The sequence below is a fragment of the Pristis pectinata genome, chromosome 23, assembly GCF_009764475.1.
Source record: "Pristis pectinata isolate sPriPec2 chromosome 23, sPriPec2.1.pri, whole genome shotgun sequence".
Taxonomy (NCBI): domain Eukaryota; kingdom Metazoa; phylum Chordata; class Chondrichthyes; order Rhinopristiformes; family Pristidae; genus Pristis; species Pristis pectinata.
In genome coordinates this window covers 6,920,789-6,938,634 of record NC_067427.1, presented here as the reverse complement: position 1 = coordinate 6,938,634, position 17,846 = coordinate 6,920,789, and the positions used below count along the sequence as shown (strand labels likewise).

Genomic DNA, 17,846 nt, shown 5'->3' with positions numbered 1-17,846 from the left:
AACCCAAAAGAGCCAACAGCGGCTATTTTAGCCTCTACCTCTGCTGTTTGTTCCCACAAAAGATAGTCAAAGATTCCTCAGATCTTCCTTCACACTACAGAACTAGCACCTTCTTTGTGAACCTGGAACTATCAGATAAATGATGTCCAAAATCCACACCAAATCATAAAACTTCGTTCCATTTGTATTTAGATAGTGGTCATGTTGTGAAGGTAACGGCAAGGTTTTCTGTAACAAACCAAAACTTCAAAAGGCCCTGTGCTTCAACCTTCTATTAACTATACAAAAAACAAAATCTCAGTCCAATTTTATTTGTTAAAATTTGAAGCTATTCCAAACGCATAGACCGTATTAGACAAAAACTGTAACGTGCACCTCAGTTTAAGAAATTGGATTGATCAACATATTAGAAATAAGACCACCGTATTATTGAAAACACAACCACATTATTGAAAGCACCATGTTTGCAATCAGTGTGCCTAAACTGGTTACTGAAATATACTCCAACCCTAATACAACCCTAAAAGGCTTCATTTTTCATACCAAAACTGATAACTATAAAAACACAAGGTTATTGATTTGAACTCACGTTCTCCTTAGAAAATGATCTCGTAAAACAGAGATATCTAGTGACCTTGGATTTAAATAAGGCGTCCTTCCAGAGGTCAGCATCCAAACCATCTGCCGTTTGCGAAATCTGTGAAAACAAGACAGCATGTGCAAAATGTGAGGTGGAATAAAGCTAATTCATGTACAGTGAGTTTTGCTATTTTCCCTAATTAACACCAACTGTACTATCACAGTATCTCATCAGAGCATTTCACCAAGTACTATATAAAAATGTTTACAAAATTAAAATACATCCTCCAAGGATACAGTTGATTAGAAAGACATTGCAGAGAGTTTTGAGAAGAAATCTTCAAGTTTTAAGATACTTGTGGGTATGCAGGCTGAATGGTGTAAGGCAATGTGGAAAAATAATCATACACCCAGACTTCAAGCCATGCCAGAGAATACTCATACTGTGCAACATGGAAAACTTACAAAGCAATGCAACAGAAAATAATGAGACGTGCTAAAATTGGATGTGTGTGTGGCTACTGCTAGTCACCAATCACACAACTGACAGCAATGCTTTCAATTTACACTCAGGCTGTTCATTCTGAAATGGAAAAGCTGTGAAATGATATCAAATCCAAAATGCTAATAACATTGCAATTAACACTGCCCTCAGTTAAAATGAAGGTGTAACATGCATTTCTATTTATATTGGAAAAATTGTGACTTCATTCAATTTAAAACTAAGAGTTAGTTAACACTCATCAGTAAATACATGTGGCAGAATTTTGTTTTCAGCTGTAAAATTAAAATTAATGAAGGGCTATGTTACTCAGCTACCCATGAAACTGTCACTAGTCTCTTTTAACTACAGCTTCACATCACTGATTTTAACTGTCAAGTATCACAACAGGTGGATTTTTTGGCACTTACAGTACAAACTGGTACGTGTCGAGTAGTATTCTTCAACACAGAGCAGTGAGCAATATGTTACCTAGCCCAGAAAATATTTTACCTGTATACTGCTCAATTCCATTCTTGAAACAGCTCACTTTCACACATCCTCTACCAACTGAGACTTAACTGGTACATACAACGTGAGGTCTTCATATATCTCCTGACTTACTTTAGGGTGAAACCATTGAAAGCAACGATTGGAGGATGAAACTTGCTCCCTGCTGGTGCACAGTGACATAATGCAAACACCAAATGCACAACACAAACCCAACTTTGCTTATGAAACCAGGTAACCAAAATCACAGCAGACAAAACCGCAACAACAGCAGTTATCAAAAGCCATCTGAAATGCTCAATTTCTCACCATTTTTTCCATTTTGAAAGTTATTTACCATGGTTATGAGCCTTAAAAGAAAACACATCGATTTGCAATCGAGCTGCGAATACTGCAATTTTGCCGTTGAAAACCTGAACGTGTTTGCACATGACGATCAGTTTAAAATCAGCTGATATTTGTAACAAGTAGTCCAATTCCTCTTAGGGTCAGTAACAGACCAGGAACCACCAGTTTAGTGTTATCTGGCTTGAAGTACATTTCAAGCTCAGCCCAAGTTTAAAAGAACAAAATCCTTCATAGTTCCTTCTGTTTACCAACATAACTGGACTTTCCATTTCAGAAGTTACAAAGTAAAGTTGTGGTTAAAAAAAATCCAATAATTTGAAAATTGCCAACATAAACAGTACAGCAAAATAGGAAACAAAAAAATAGAATTCAGATATACTGAAGTAACTTGAGCAGAATGTCCCTTTCGAAAATAAAAACAAATTTCACTACGGCTTATTCTAATTCCAGTAGCAAAAGAAAATCTTAAACCTCACGTGCCAATCCAATGAAAAGAGACCAAGTATTCCTAACTGACCATTTTCTCCAAGGATTATAGTGTAAGAAACTTTGGGTGGAAGGAACCATACTGCCACAGCCTTGCGAGGCCACTCTCTCCTTACAACATTGCTGCATTTCTGATCACAGCCATACCTGTCAATCACTTCCCAATCCAACTCAACACCTTTAAATTCACCTTACTATTCATCAGTGGAGTTTCTCCATATCCTCACCTGCACATCAACCATGGCTAGTAATGCCAATGACAATACAACCTATACCTCTCCATCTCTCTTCTCACCTTGCCAGTCTGACAGTACAAAGACAGTTATAAGTCCATCATTTCACTTCTGAGAGTTACAACTCCTGCCATCAAAAAAAAAGGAAGATTAAAGCTATTGTCAGACACCACCACAAATCAGATTCCTTTCTATGGACTTATCCCTCTTTACCTGTTTGAGAAAACCATTCATAACTTGTAAATATAGAGTTCAATTTCAGCTTCCACATAGCCTTGATCACAATAACTGTCAACTTCCTTCTTCATAAGACTGCCTCCCTCCACCAATACCTACTCTTCATGGATACTGGAACTCCTATTTTTATCTTTGGCAAACCCAGACTGATTTTCCCGTTCCCTTAAAAGTCTCTCGTCAAACCATTTTTTTGACCAAGACTTCCTGTCTAATTCCCCTCTTCTCAGCATAATCTTTACAGATCTCTTCCTATAGTTGTATTAGAAGTGCCTTGGGATGTTTGTTATAATAAAGTGGTGCTAGATATACCATTATTAGTCTTTGACATGGAAACTAATATTCTACATGATCATTTCTAACAAGAAAGCAAAAATTGCTAATTATAGTGCTCTGCTTGGTACGCAAAGTTCAGCCAGGGCTTGAAGAGTCCAGAACTGAGCCATGTGCACAATTATCGCCCAGAGACCAAACATTAACCCGAGCTTCTGCAATAAACATCCCAAGTCAATTCAGGGATGGGTAAACTGTGAAGACTGTGCTAGCAAGGGAGAGATTTGAAAGGATGACTGATTGGACTGAGGTTGGAAAGATGGGCAAAATGGTCAAAATTGTTCCCTTTACATTATCAGATCCACACTTGGAGAGAAAACGTCACACCTTTCAACACAGGACAGGGATTGAGTTGCAAATTCTTGTCCATCTTTATCTCGACTCATTAATCTAAAAAAAATGCACAGTAGCACTAAAGTTCACTGAAAATTGCAACATATGTGTAGAAGTTTAATACTTCAACACTAAGAGGATTTACTTAGAGCAGTTGCTTCTGGAGAAAAACAGCCAGCTTGGATGACAACTGCTCAATATTAAATTACTTTCTTAGGCTGAAGTAATCCCCAGCACAGCCATTCATTTGAAACAAAAGAGAGTTCTATCCTGTAAAACAAACAAAAATAAACAGCATTATACTAAATTTACTTTACCCACAAGGATGATTTTGTTCACTGAAATCACCTTTATCCCCCTTTCTTTAAAATGTTATTAATTTATGGACATGGGTTCCAACTGTCTCATCATTTTGCTCATCTGCAATGGCCCTCAAGAAAGTGTAGGCAACTCACCTTCCTGAGCCACTGTGTGGTCAAGGTACTCCCAGAGTGCTATTTGTTAACCCAGCAATCATGATGAAACACTAAGCTGCAGCAGTGCAGTGTAAGGGGAGTAATTATTTAGGGCAATAGATGGGTGCCCATCAAGTACTTTGCCCTACATAGTGTTGAGCTCAGAGTGCTGTTGGAGCTGCACTGATCCAGGCCAGTGGACAGTATTCCATCACAATCCACCTGACATGACGGTGAAAAGACGAAACACTTTGAATGAGAGTTACTTGCCATTTGCTCTTATAACTTTGCCTTGTGGCTGCTCCAGTTGAGTTTGTGGTGAATGCTGACCATCCCCCCAACCTCCAGGATGTTGATAGTGAGGACTAAAAACAATGTAATCCCATTGAATACCACAGATAGATGACTAACTGGCATTAAATGTTAACTATCATTTTCAGCCCATGCCTGAATGCCATCCAAGTCTTACCGGATGTAGTCACAATCCAGTGGAACTGAACATCGTGAAATCATCAAGAAATACCCTAATCCCTGATCTTATGGAAGCGTGCATCCCTTTGAAACAGCTGAAGACCGAGCCAAGGATAATGCCTTGAGAAATTCCTGCAATGCTAACTTGGGGTCAAGATGACTGATCTTGAACAACGCAGAACATCTTTCAGATTCAGATTAGTTTATTGTCATATACACCAGGATGTGTGCTGCTCCTCCAAACAATTGGTGAACACCTGTAATTGGCTGGAGTTACACCTAGCATCTTTCTTTATGCTAGGTGTAACTCCAGCCAATTACAGGTGTTCACCAATTCCCATTTAACCTCAATGTTACCACAGCTTCTTGAGGACTCTAATACATACTTTGTTGTGATGAGCTCGGTAGTCCAAGGTGGGAGCTTGTCACCATCATCAGAAGGGCAATAAATTCTGGGCTAGCCAGCAATGCCCACATCCAGTAAATGAATTTTAAAAAAAGTACTGCCTTGATCTTTGGGGCAGTCAATTTCACCTTGATCCAAAAGTGGATAACTGAATGTCCCTACAGCATTCTGGGGCCATGTAGAACCCAAATCAGCATCAGTTACCATATTGCTTGCAAGTAAGTCCCACCGGATAACACTTAACAAAATCCTCTGTTACCCCTATGATAACTAAGAGTTGAACCACTGGGCAGAGGATTATCAGACTGGAGTTGTCTGACATTTTGCGGACAGGATGCACCTGAGCAATTGTAAAGTTTTGTCACATACATGCCAATGCTATAGCTCAACTGCAACATTACAGCTGGAGGCACAGCCAGCTCTAAAACACAAACCATCAGCATAACTTTTGCTTAATCCAGTGTGCTCAGAAATTCAAGTCAGATTCTGAATTCAATTGACTGAAGACTGACTTCTTTGATGGTAGGTACTTGGGATGAGGATGCAATGGATCACCTACTGTCTGGTTGGAAAGAGTGGCAAGTGCTTCAGGTTGCCTTTGGCATTCATTAATAGGCTCTACCATCACCAAGGGTGGGATGTTCATGCTTGGAGGCCTGCACTCCAGCTTCACCAGGTTGGCACTTCACTATTAGGTATATCTGATGGTGTACCTGGCATGCTCTTCTAAACCAAAGTCAGACACATACCTTGGGGGGTGGGGGAAGCGTGGAAAGGAGGGAGGGAGGAGAGCTACTCGAGCCTCTCAGAGGAGATCTCTCAGGGTAGCCAAATCACAACATACCTGTGGCATTAAATATTCCAGACCAGAGTGAGCCTCAATGTAGGATCCAAGTGGACTTGTAACAGATAAATACAGAAAATGCTGGAAAAAAAAAATCACCATCTACAGTCCTTCAAACAGTCTAAGATCTGAAACATTAACCCTCTTTCCACAGATGCTTCCTGACCTGCTGACTGTTTCTAGCATTTTCTGTATTTGCTTCAGATTTCCAGCATTTGCAGTTTCTTGATTTTCATAGACTTGTAGCAACCCCACTAGTGGCATGAGTTCCAATTAAAATCTCACAGCTGGAGAAATAAATGCTGCTTATAAACAGAATGATACAGCACAGAATTAGATCAGTTAACCCATCTAGCTCTTTGAAGGAACTATCCAATTAATCTCTCTGCAATTTTGTTTTCTCCCATCAAGTACTTTTTCACATCCCTTTAAAAGTTATTCCTAAAACTGCTTCCACCACCCAATCAAGTTGTGCCTGCCACATCGAAATTTTTTCCTCATGTAGCCACATGAGGTTCTTTGGCCAAATATCTTAAGACACACCCACTGGTTACTCCATTAAAACAGCTCATAATTTTGAACATCTTTTATAAATTTGCTCTTATTGTTCTCTGTTCCAAGTGGCACAATCCCAGCTTCCCCAATGTCTCCACGTAGCTAAAGTAATTTATTACTGCTATCTCCTATGCACATTCCTTTCCAAAGTGTGGTACCCACAACTGGCCTTAATACTCCAGCTGAGACCTTACAATGTTTCACAAATGTTCAACATAACTTCATTTTTTTTGTTTTATACTTCTATTTATAACACCAAGGTTCCAGCAAGCATTTTAAGCCACGTACTAAACTCATCCTGCCACTTTTAATGACTTGTGCACAAACACACCCAGGTTCCTCTGTCACTTTAACACTGCACTGTAGTGTTTAAATTGCCTTTCATTCTTTTTTTAAGTCCAAACTGCAAAACAATGCAATTCTCTGTATTAAAATTTATCTGCCTCGTGCCTGGCCACTCCATGTCATCTTGAGCAACGCACACAATATGCTGGAGGAACTTAGCAGATCAGGCAGCATCTATGGAGGGAAATGAAGAGTACTTCTCCCTCTCCCCTTGTATTCTGGCTTCTGGCTCCTTTCCAGCCCTGATGAAGGGTCTTGGCCCAAGACATCAACTGTTCTTTTCCCCCCATAGATGCTGCCTGACCTGCTAAATTCCTCCAGTGCTCTGTGTGCATTGCTTCAGATTTCAGGCATCTGCAGTCTCTCATGTCTCCATGTCATCCCGAAGTCTGCTACTAATTACCTCATTATTTCCAACATTTCCAAATAAAGTAAAACTCTGATAAACCAGCACCCTAGGGACTTTGGTGGTGTTGGACTCACACATTTTCTGGACTATTGGATGTTATTCATTAATACCCAAACAAACATTCCTAACATGTTACACATTAGTACAAGAAATTTTCCAGTGAACCTAGCAAGTTTAAAGTGATCAGGAAACATAGACTCCAGCTCCAGCCACAAACCTACCCACATTCCATACCCAGTGTCCTGGATCCCAACCCTGGTTCCGGCTGTACACCCATTCCACAATTCAGACTCTAGCCAAGCTATACAACTTGCTTGTGTTCTGGACCCCAGATCACATTCCAGACTAATGAATGAACCAGAACCTATCAGGATTTCAAAACAATCAGATGCCAGGTTATCAGAATTTTATTGTCATATGGAAAAAACCATGCCAAAGCCCAAATCATTGACGTACATCAAAAAGATCCACCCCAGAAAACACAAATATGCCTCTCTCTGGTCAAAAACAACAGGTGTTCGTCACCACTCTGCTTTCTGTCCCTCAGGCAAATTTTTAGCCACCCAGCCACCGCCCCTTTAAAGCTTCAATTTTATTATCACTCATTATGTGTTACTTTACTATATGTCATTTACATTACAGCAGCATGATTCTTATCAATTTTCTCCATTACTTTCAAGAACTCAACCAAGCCAGTTGAACAAGATTTGCCTTTAGCAAGTCAATACAGGTTTTCACTTACTAACCCATTTTTTTAATATAACAATTAAATCTGCTCCCTCGATGCTTCTCCACTAACTATTGACCTGTACTCCAAGCTTAATGTTTTGCAACACACACAAAATGCTGGAGGAACTCAGCAGTTCAGACAGCATCTATGGAGGGAAATGAACAGTCGATGTTTCCGGTTAATGTTTTGCCCATTGATTGATTAATGTTTCGCCCATTTATCAATCATTTTATTTTAGTCATGAGTCACCACCACACCAATATTCACAACACCACCACCACCCAAAACACACTTAGTTCACCATAAATATCATTGGGGTTGGCTGCAAAAGGCAGAGATGTGGATGAACTGTAGAAGGAAGAGGAGATGATCCAGGAGAGCTATAAAATAGTCTAGATCGGACATTACCAAAGTACAGGTTTCGTCAGCAACTGGCTTGGAGGAGGAAAAGAAAATGACTGAAGTATAATTAAGCCTTTGTTGTAATGGTGAGGTTGAGATTGATAAACTCAGTTTATGGTCAAATTTAGTTTTGAGAAGTAATACAATCTTATTCAACTGGACACGGTGGCTAGGGATTGAAGGGATTGGGCGCAGATCCTAAAACAATGCCTCTGGTCAACCCATTGATAAACCAGATAACACAAAACCTGCAGATGTTGGAAACAAGAAATAAAAACAAACTAGTACAGGTTCTCGGCAGGTCAGGCAGTATCCATAAGAGGAGCAACAGGAATTAGCATGTCAAGTTGTGATTATGAAACAGGTTTAAGTTGATGACCCTTCATCATATTCCATTAGTATAGAGGTGGTGGAAGGAACTAGACAAATAGAACTTGGTGATTTCAAGGTACGCATAGAATCTGCAAATTCTGATGATACAGGGTTGCAATGTTGATAAGACAATTGCAAGGATCAATGGAAGTCAACTGAACTAGCAAAACGCAGGAGCAAATTCAAAGTTAATGCTGGAATGTTCAAGCAATAACTGGGTCAATAATAGAAGAATTAAGCTAGGGTAGTGACAATGAACGGGACACTGGATAAACACCATTAGGAATCAATGGCACAATTGACTGTGTCAAAGGCTAAAGTGAATCAAAAAAGGACAAACACAGATGATGCAACTTAACTGTTACCTGGAACAACCATAACAATTCTGATGAGGGTTATTCAATTACGGCCATGATACCCAACCCATGGAATATATCATAGCAGTCTTCCTATTAAAATCTGTTGCAGTAGGTACTGTGTTTCTCCAGTCGGCAACTCAGAAAGCCATTGGGTGGACTGACAAGCATCTTATCACGTTGCATTAAAATATTCATTATTGGTGTCTTCTACGCTATTACAAGGACTAGTAATTCAGGCAGTGAGTTGCAGGAAAGATTTGAACAAAATTGAGCCAAGATGATGTTTAAGGACTTGGGAAGCAAGGATGTAGTTGAGCTGGTAGTTGAGCTGGTAGTTTACAAGGAAAGGATGAAAGATTTCTGAAAGTCGGGGGGCAAGAAAAGCAGGCACTTCTAATGCCAGTAATTTCAGGGAATGAAAGGAACTTGGATGGTCAGAAGATTTGTGCAAAGATACTGGTAAAGAACATGAGGGGAAGAAAGAAAACAATGATTTAATAACTAAGGAAAAAGGGGAGCTTGATAGGATAGAGGGTTGGGGGTAACAGACAGAAGTAGGAAACCAAGGCAGTAGAATAAATGGCATCATTCTTAATGCCTAGGAAGTACTTGAATTCCTTGTGCATTGTTAAATGAGAGGACTGTCACTTTTGAGGAGGATGCTGGTAGCAGAATGTGAAAGCCAAATGTCATCTTGGCTCTCCAGGATGAGAATTAAGTAGTTTTAGCAGTGCAGAGAAAGCTTTAACGCTATCTGAGGTATAGCTACACGAGACACACTCAAGCCTGCATTCCTCAAACTTGGGACAATAAAGATGGAGGCTACATCAGGGGAGCAGCCAGCATGGGAGACAATAAGGGTTAGAGAGTAGTTGATGAGGTCAACGGCTGCAGAAGTATCAGAAGAAATGAAATATCAAATACTGGGAAGCCAACAGCCTCAGAGCGTAATTCCAAATGATTTGGGGAAAGATTCGATCGTATCCCAAGAAAGAGAACACAAAGGGAAGTGATTAAGGAGAGGTGGTGAGGGGTTGCGAGGATACAGTCAGACATGATGACTATCTGTCACTAAGGTCATTGGAGTGAAGAGGCCACAAAGTTGAAGGAGTTGCCATTGGCATAGTTCAGAGTGTGCAGAGAGTGAAATTAAAACATCATGGGGAGAAAGACAAGATAGGACAGAGTGAAATTATGAGACTAGTGCCAAATCATAGGAGGAACCATGATGACTTGCATTAGATGACTGTATTCAAAAAGGAATACAATTATGTCAAATGCTTTCTTAGACAATACATAAGTGGATTTCAAAAATTAATAGTTCAAATCTGTAATGACAGTTCCAGGCAGAATCTTCACAAAAGGCAAACAGTACAGTTAAATAATCTATAATGGTTTCAGTGTTCTCATCATAATCCATGGAAGAATGCACACTTGAGAAGCAGATCAAGAGACTGTAATTTAAAAGGGTTGGCACACATCAAACTTGGAAGTGAAGCTAAAACAGCTTATAAACATTGCCTAGAGTGCTCAAGCAAATTATAGCCTTGTAGCTCATTCTACAGATATCCATTATGGTGTATGTAAATACACAAAACTGTTTAAAGAAAATCAAAATCTTGCTCATTAAAAAAAATGAAAATCTGAGAATTATTCCTATTTTCTTGGTGTTTTCTAGGTATCTGAAATCACAGAAGAGAATTAATTTTCATTGAACCAGTAATGTTTTCAACACAAAATATCTTTGCTGTACCGAGTTTCTTTCTAATTTACTAGTTAGATATATTGGGAGAAATGTCTGTTTCATCATTTGTTGGGTTTAAGTGAAAGCTTCAAACAGAATAAAACCTAAAACAAGCAGTAAAAGAATTGAAATGGCATTAGACTGGGAAAACTGATCAAAGTCCCATCCAATGATCTTGACAAACCCATGATATGATTTCTACATGTCACACACTATGCAAATAGGCACCTAAACATATCAAAAGATCTGCAGATCTAATCCTCATTGGCAATAAAACCATAACAAATACAAAAAAATGGGAATTTGAAAAGATACAAATAATTTTGTGAAGTGTCTGTCAGGCTAGCTGTATTATATTTCTTTAAAATAGCTCCTTCATTTTTGGTGAGTTTCTTATAAACTTTTTTGTGTGGAATTGCAGGTAGTTGGACCCAGGTAGGCAGTTGAAGTTAAATGTATTATACAAAATACTATTATTATATCCACAAAGGGAGTTTGGGAGATTTCAGAACCTGATATCGTACTTACTACTTCGTAACTGGCAGGTGCCCGATATCGTGATGCAACGACTCCAACACCCGTAATTGGATCCATGGACAAATCTGGCAAAGCTTCAGACAGATCCCATATTTCAGGCATCATTGACCGACTCTGGGGGGGGGGGGAAGAAAGAAAAGTAAATTCACACAATCTTTAATAAATCTGAACTACCAAAATTCAAACGCAGAGCAATACAAGGTATAAACCACTAACCATAGGACATTATCAACACCTAATCCCTTGGTGTCAGCAAAAAAAAAAATCGCAAGGCAGCTATGCAGAGATCTAAACACAGAAACTCGCAGAGCAGTAACTATGGTTCAAAAGATTGAGGTTTTCCTGAATATCTGAGTTGGGTAAACATTGCAATGCTCCAGAAGCTTCATGTTACAAGTTCATTAATTAGAGTATTAGGTCACAGTGGGGAAAAAAAGGCAATGTAAGCTGTCACGAGGCATTCATTCTTAAAGCATTAGCAGCAAACTTCATGTTTTTGCATCCAGAATACTTCTGATATAATCTTTTCCTATTAATACATTTTCCATGTTTTTTTTTTACTGTTGATGGGAGCGAGGGGGAATTCAAGTCTTGCATTTTATTTTAAAATATAAAATGACAAAAATATGTACAAAACAAAAGAGACGATAAACGTACATGAAATAGGAAGAGTAGAAGACAGTGAAACTTAGCTGAAGTTTCACACAGAGAACAGTCATATTGTTCAAGAGTTTAGCTGCAAAGTGCAGATGACTCAAACAGGCGCTTGCATTCTCTGGAGATTCACCATAAAAACAGATATCACTTAGCAAAAAGAAAGCACACATTACAACAAGCCCTATCAGAATATGACATTTAGCCATAAGATATTATTGGTTTTTCAGTTTTAATAAAAAGAAATCAATATAGTCACAACACATTTGCCAGACAATTCAATAAAAATGAAACTTAAGGCAAACAAAATGGGAGTCTTCCATTAACAAAAAGTATACCAGTACAGCAATGCAGGTCACCAGTTATACATGGCAGAAGTATCAACAATACAAAAATCAAAAATAATTCCTTTCAAGCACACTTTTTTTTAATCCCAACAATATTTTAAAGATGTATTAATAGCCAAAATTATTTTAATTGTAGCTTGGTATCAAAAGCCACAGAAATAATGTCATATCAACCTGGACATGATAGATAAGACAGTGACCTCTTTATCAGCAGGAAAACATCACTCTTTGTTGACTTTCTGTTTTGTTCCAAAGAGCAAGCCTTCCAATGTTTGTGGTAACTGGAAGATTACTATAGGTCATGATAAAAATATTCTGCATTTCAAAGTGATTTTTATGGAAGATCAGATGATCAAAAGATCAAACACAGGAAAGATTCTCACTACACTCTGGGTAAACAATTCTTACACATTATCTACAACAATAAATGCTAATGAAGTCATAGTCACATCTTGTTTGGGGTCAGGGAAGACAAATATAAAAACTTCCCTCTATGCAAACGTGTGCTTTATATGATGACATTAATTCTTTATTTCCCCACCTCCCCCCTCCACCGAGAATTCAAAAGCGCAGAAAAGATTTACCAGGATGTTGCCTGGACTTGGGGGCCTGAGTTACGTGGAGAGGTTGCATAGACTAGGACTTTATTCCCTGGAACGTAGGAGATTGAGGGGTGACCTGATAGACATATACAAGACCATGAAGGTCATAGACAGGGTGAAAGCACAGTCTTTTTCCCAGGGAGGGGGTGCTATAAACAAGAGGGCATAGGTTTAAGATCAGATATTTAAAAGGGACATCAGGGGCAGCTTCTTCACACAAAGGGCGGTGCATATTTTGAATGAGCTGCCAGAAATAGTGGTTGAGTCGGGCACATTAGCAACATCTAAAAGCCATCTAGATATCTACATGGATAGTAGAGGTTTAGAGGGTTATGGGGCAAACACGGGCAGATGGGACTAGCTCACTGGGCAACACAGTCAGCATGGACAAGTTGGGCTGAAGGGCCTGTTTCTGTGCTGTATGACTCTAGAATTCAATTGGAATCATGGTTAATGCTTCTGGATTTCTACATCAACCCAATTTTCTTTCAAGATGTGTACAATAGTGTAACCTGGGTATTATAATATCCTCCTAGATTTTGGGACTGGATGCACATATACGTCATCTGGACCAAGTTAGCTTGGCACAAGGTGAGGTGATTTGGATTGTCAACTGCTTTATATTACAGTTGAAGGGAGAAAAGAAAATACTATTGGAACTGCTCAGTTCAATCAGCACGGATTTCATTTTGTACTTCAAATGACAAGCCTTTAAAAGCATGGTGTATCGCCTCCAAAAATTTTTTTTTTGTCTAAAGAGGAACCATGGATGAAAGATGACAAATATGCTAATTAGAAATTACTTGTCCTTGAGTCTAAATAAGTAATTGCTAGTTTGTCTCAGTACTTGGAAAGACAGTCCTTGGTTTTGTGCTGGAACCTCTTTGATCTCCCCAGTACACAAGGGGGATGAAGTTTTTGACACAGTGACAGGCCTTTTTAGAAATCAGTACACAAGAGACGAGAACAGCAGCCAATGCTTTTCAAGAAAAGTGGTTCTTTAGCTGTGGCGGAGAATGCAAAATTACCCTGAACAAGCCATCGAAAAGGTCGATGCCATCCTTTCATTACAAAAGTACAAAATGAACAACTTTTCAGATTGAAATGAGCAATTCCAGTTGTATCTTCTGCTCCCTTCAACTATAATACATAGCAGTTGACAATCCAAATCACACTTCACCTCACTTTGTGCCAAGTTAACTTGGTCCAGATGAGGTACATGTGAAATGCAAGCATCCAGTCCTAATATCTAGGAGGATATCATAATACCCAGGTTACATTATTGTACAAATATAGAAAGAAAAGCATGAGCCAACTTGCATAATAGTAACTCAATCTGCTTAAAAGAGACTGGCGATACTGAATCTGAGGTTACCCATGACACATTTTCCACAACTCAAGACAATCTAATAAACCTTGGGTTTAAACACCAAGAGGTAGAGTTGCTTAGTTGCTTTAATATGGGGCAACAAACAATCAGGAGGAGGAACTCAGTGGGTCAAGCAGTATCTGTGGAGGAAAAGGAATTGTCGACATTTCAAGTTGAAACCCTACATCAGGACTGATGCAGGGTTTCAACCCAAAACACTGACAATTCCCCCTACCTTTCCTCCCCCCACAGATGCTGCTCAACCCACTGAGTTCCTCCAGCAGATTGTTGCTCCAGATTCCAGCACCTGCAGTCTCTTGTATCTCTGCTTTAATATGAGGATGGGGAAGACAAACAAGAACTCACAGATATTGTGAAAGGGATTAAAGGAGAAGACAATTCACATGCACCTCCTGATACTTGAAACATATTTCAGCAGTATCCACACTGCTTTACTTCAGTACTTAATTCTTACTTCAAAGGTCTATTCTGTTCAACAACGATTAGAAATATGATAGCATGTTTGGTTCCTTACATCTGGAAAGCCAATTCAATCAAGACAGCAGTGCAGTTAAAGAATGTCTGACTTCATTGTGCGACTAGATTGTCTCTCACTGTGTCAAAATCTTCATCCTCATTTACTGAAGAGATCAAATGATTTTTCACACACCATCAAATGTCTTTTCAAGTACTCAGACAACAAGGAATCACTTAGTTAGACTCTGGGGCAATTAACTTCCAATTAGCATATTTGCCATCTTTCATCACTTTGAGGTAATACATTGTTTTAAAACCAAGTCAATAGAAAATAACCTTTTCCAGTGTGCTTATGGAAAATGTTCACGGTAACAAAGTGATTGGAGATCCAGAAATATTAACTGTGTATTTCCCAAAAAAAACTACATTTATACAGAGCAAACCAAAAAAGATTTTTAAAAATCCTTCATTCAGACAATTTCAATGAGAAGAGTGGTTTGAATATTTTAAAGGTTAGAAGATTGATAATTTCAATCTCAAGGAGATGATGATCCCTCAATCAAGAATGAAGTTAGTTTTGAGTTATACCAATAAAGACAACTTTCAATACATCACCTGGTTCATGACTGCTTACAAACATGTTGAGACCAGAACTGCTCTGTGTTATCCTTTTCTGTAGCAGGCCACCTTGTAAAATACTTCCCCTAAACATCCCACTTTAAGCAGCAAAAATGAAACTCTCCGAACAACCAATAGGCCACAATTACTTAGCAATAATAACTGCCCACAGTATCAGATTGTATTCTGCTGCAGCAAATAGCAGTCATCATGAATGACGTATGCTTATCCCCGACAATAAATGTAGTTGGAAGAGCAACTATCCACTATAAAACTGGCTTTTGAGATATATGATAAAGAATGGTGCAATTATTTCATGAACTACCAAGTCCTGGCAGTTTAACACAAGGCCCAGTGTAAGCCCTTTTCATGGCACAAGATAAAACCCAATGAACAAAAGGGATATTCAAAAATGACATTGTGACCCTGCTTTTTCCTGACCATGCCCTTTTGACTGCACAAGTTTTCAGTCGAAAATAGGGAACTCTTTTATTTTGGTACTGTACAAGACTGGGAAATTAGAATTGATTTTGAAACTAGAGGTAGTTCTGAGCTTTCTGGTATCTATGATCACATTTTGTAAACGATGTCAAAATCACCTCAGATTATATAGCATGTCTGTCTAAATTATTACGTTATAATGCATCAGAATTTTAACTTTTCCAAACCAGTCATACTATTACCTGCTTAACTGCACAATTAATAATCAGAAGTGCACAGCTTCACAAAACCAGTATCAGAGTGAGAGTGGAAATCAACCTTTAACTATGGCGCACTTTTCTTTGAAATATCTCTGCGATATTGAATCAATCATATAAAATGTGAAAAGTTAAGCTAGCCATATATGGCTGGAACAGAGCTTCTATACAACCTTGCATATACTAGTAATGAAAAGCTGCCAGAGTACACAAGGCTCATTACAACGTAATTACTAAGCCAACTGTACCTTCTCCTTGTTTAATAGGGCAAGCCACTAGAAAAGTCTAGGCAAGAGCTCATATCAGATTATGGATTATATAATGTACTTCTCTTTATTTTTACTTTCTTTCCAATTTTATATGTTCTTACTTCATTCTCTCTTTATTTTTTTCATTCTAACTTCAACTAACTTTTGCCATGTTACTCTGGCATGTTTTTCTTTGAGCAATTACTATTCTTCACGTACTTTACCACAAGAAAACTTCAGCACACACAGCTTCAAGGCAAAAATAAAGTGCCCTACTTGCACAATTTTTTTTTAAATTGCAGAAGGAGTGACATGCTGCTGAAGAAAGCAGAAACTAGTCCTGATGTAAAAGAAATGTTGGGGTTCCCCCCACTCCTACCCATCTTCTTCTGGATTCCAGTCAGGAAAGTTGTGAAATCGTGAAATTTCAAGGGGATATGCAAAATAAAAAAGTTGACAGCAAATGGCAAGCTGTGCTGTAGCCTGTCTTAGAGCATGACAACAACACTGTAACATGCACAGAATAGGCAGAAGATGCACCATTGTGATTACCATCAAACACAAGCCATTTTACTTTGAAGATAAACCATCTGGGGTGGCCCAATGGCATTTGTTGGGCATCTAAAAAGACTGTTTATTTTTGCCTAAAGCAGGAACTTTAGATCTACATTAAAGATTCATTGTTTGAAGTTAAAAAAAAGCATTTTTCTTTTAAAAGAAGTGATCTGTCTAATAGCTGATCTTGAAGACAGGCTTTAACCACACCGTAGTCAGTTAAAAGCTGGTTTTGAGCTTGTGGTTCCACTTTACCACATCTTAATACAATAAACAATTTTCTACACTTCAAAAAGTTATTTATAGACCTTAAGCAACAAAAAAAATCTGTCCATAAACGTTCAATAAAAAGATTTGGCTTCTGCAGGATGCCCTGAAATTTTCATTCAGTAAACACACTAAAATGCAGCTTGGAAAAAAAACTGATGTCTTCCCTTAATATCAATAATTACAAAAATAAAATTAAAAAATAATTAAATTCTGGCAAGATGGTTGCATACATTTTTCATATGAATTATTAAGTGTCCAACTATAGTGTGTGCTAGCATTAAAAAACTATCATACTCAATTTCTGTGCACTCTATTCATTACATTAGAGCACAGAAGGAACAACTTTGTTCAGAATACTATATTCACAACAGATATATCTAACTCTCCAAGCGGGTAAACTATCTGACTAAGATGACAGATGTACCTTCTGCTGCAATACCGATACACAATAGAGGCTCTAACCACTGCAATGCTTGCGAGATCTTGCAACTGGAGATATGGTGATTAATAAATCAACCAATTTCACAGAAAAGAACGAATGGAAAGTCTATGACCACCTGCCAGAAAAGGTTGCAGACACAAGAACTGGGTGATTTTCTAAAGCCAAGCTGCAGTTCCAAATGAAGGCAGCACTTCTACAACCGAAAGGTCAATTTTGCATGTAGCACTTTCCAAATCTGACACTTTGGAACAGAGCTGTAAATCCATCAAGTCAAATTAAACATTATTTCTCACAAGAAATTATAAGTAGGAATGAATAGGTGTTAATATGTGCACTTGGCATCCTGCAAAAGCCAAATCTTTTTATTGCAAGTTTATGAACTAGAGATACCTATATTTCC

General features: G+C 38.4%; 1 protein-coding gene across 4 annotated transcripts in view; it reads right to left on the bottom strand.

Annotated features, from left to right (window-relative positions):
* The window catches only part of LOC127582044 (multivesicular body subunit 12B-like), a 155,407-nt gene that overhangs the window by 124,223 nt on the left and 13,338 nt on the right, over positions 1 to 17,846 (bottom strand). For 3 of the 4 annotated variants that reach the window (XM_052036996.1, XM_052036994.1, XM_052036993.1), the window contains exons 2-3: positions 11,158 to 11,280; positions 590 to 697 (exon numbers count right to left, since the gene is read on the bottom strand). In XM_052036996.1, the coding sequence (XP_051892956.1) occupies positions 590 to 697; positions 11,158 to 11,271 (222 nt within the window). In that variant the 5' untranslated portion in view covers positions 11,272 to 11,280. Of the gene's footprint in view, positions 1 to 589; positions 698 to 11,157; positions 11,281 to 15,230; positions 15,309 to 17,846 lie in introns of those variants that run through there. The other variant, XM_052036995.1, reaches the window with a different exon arrangement.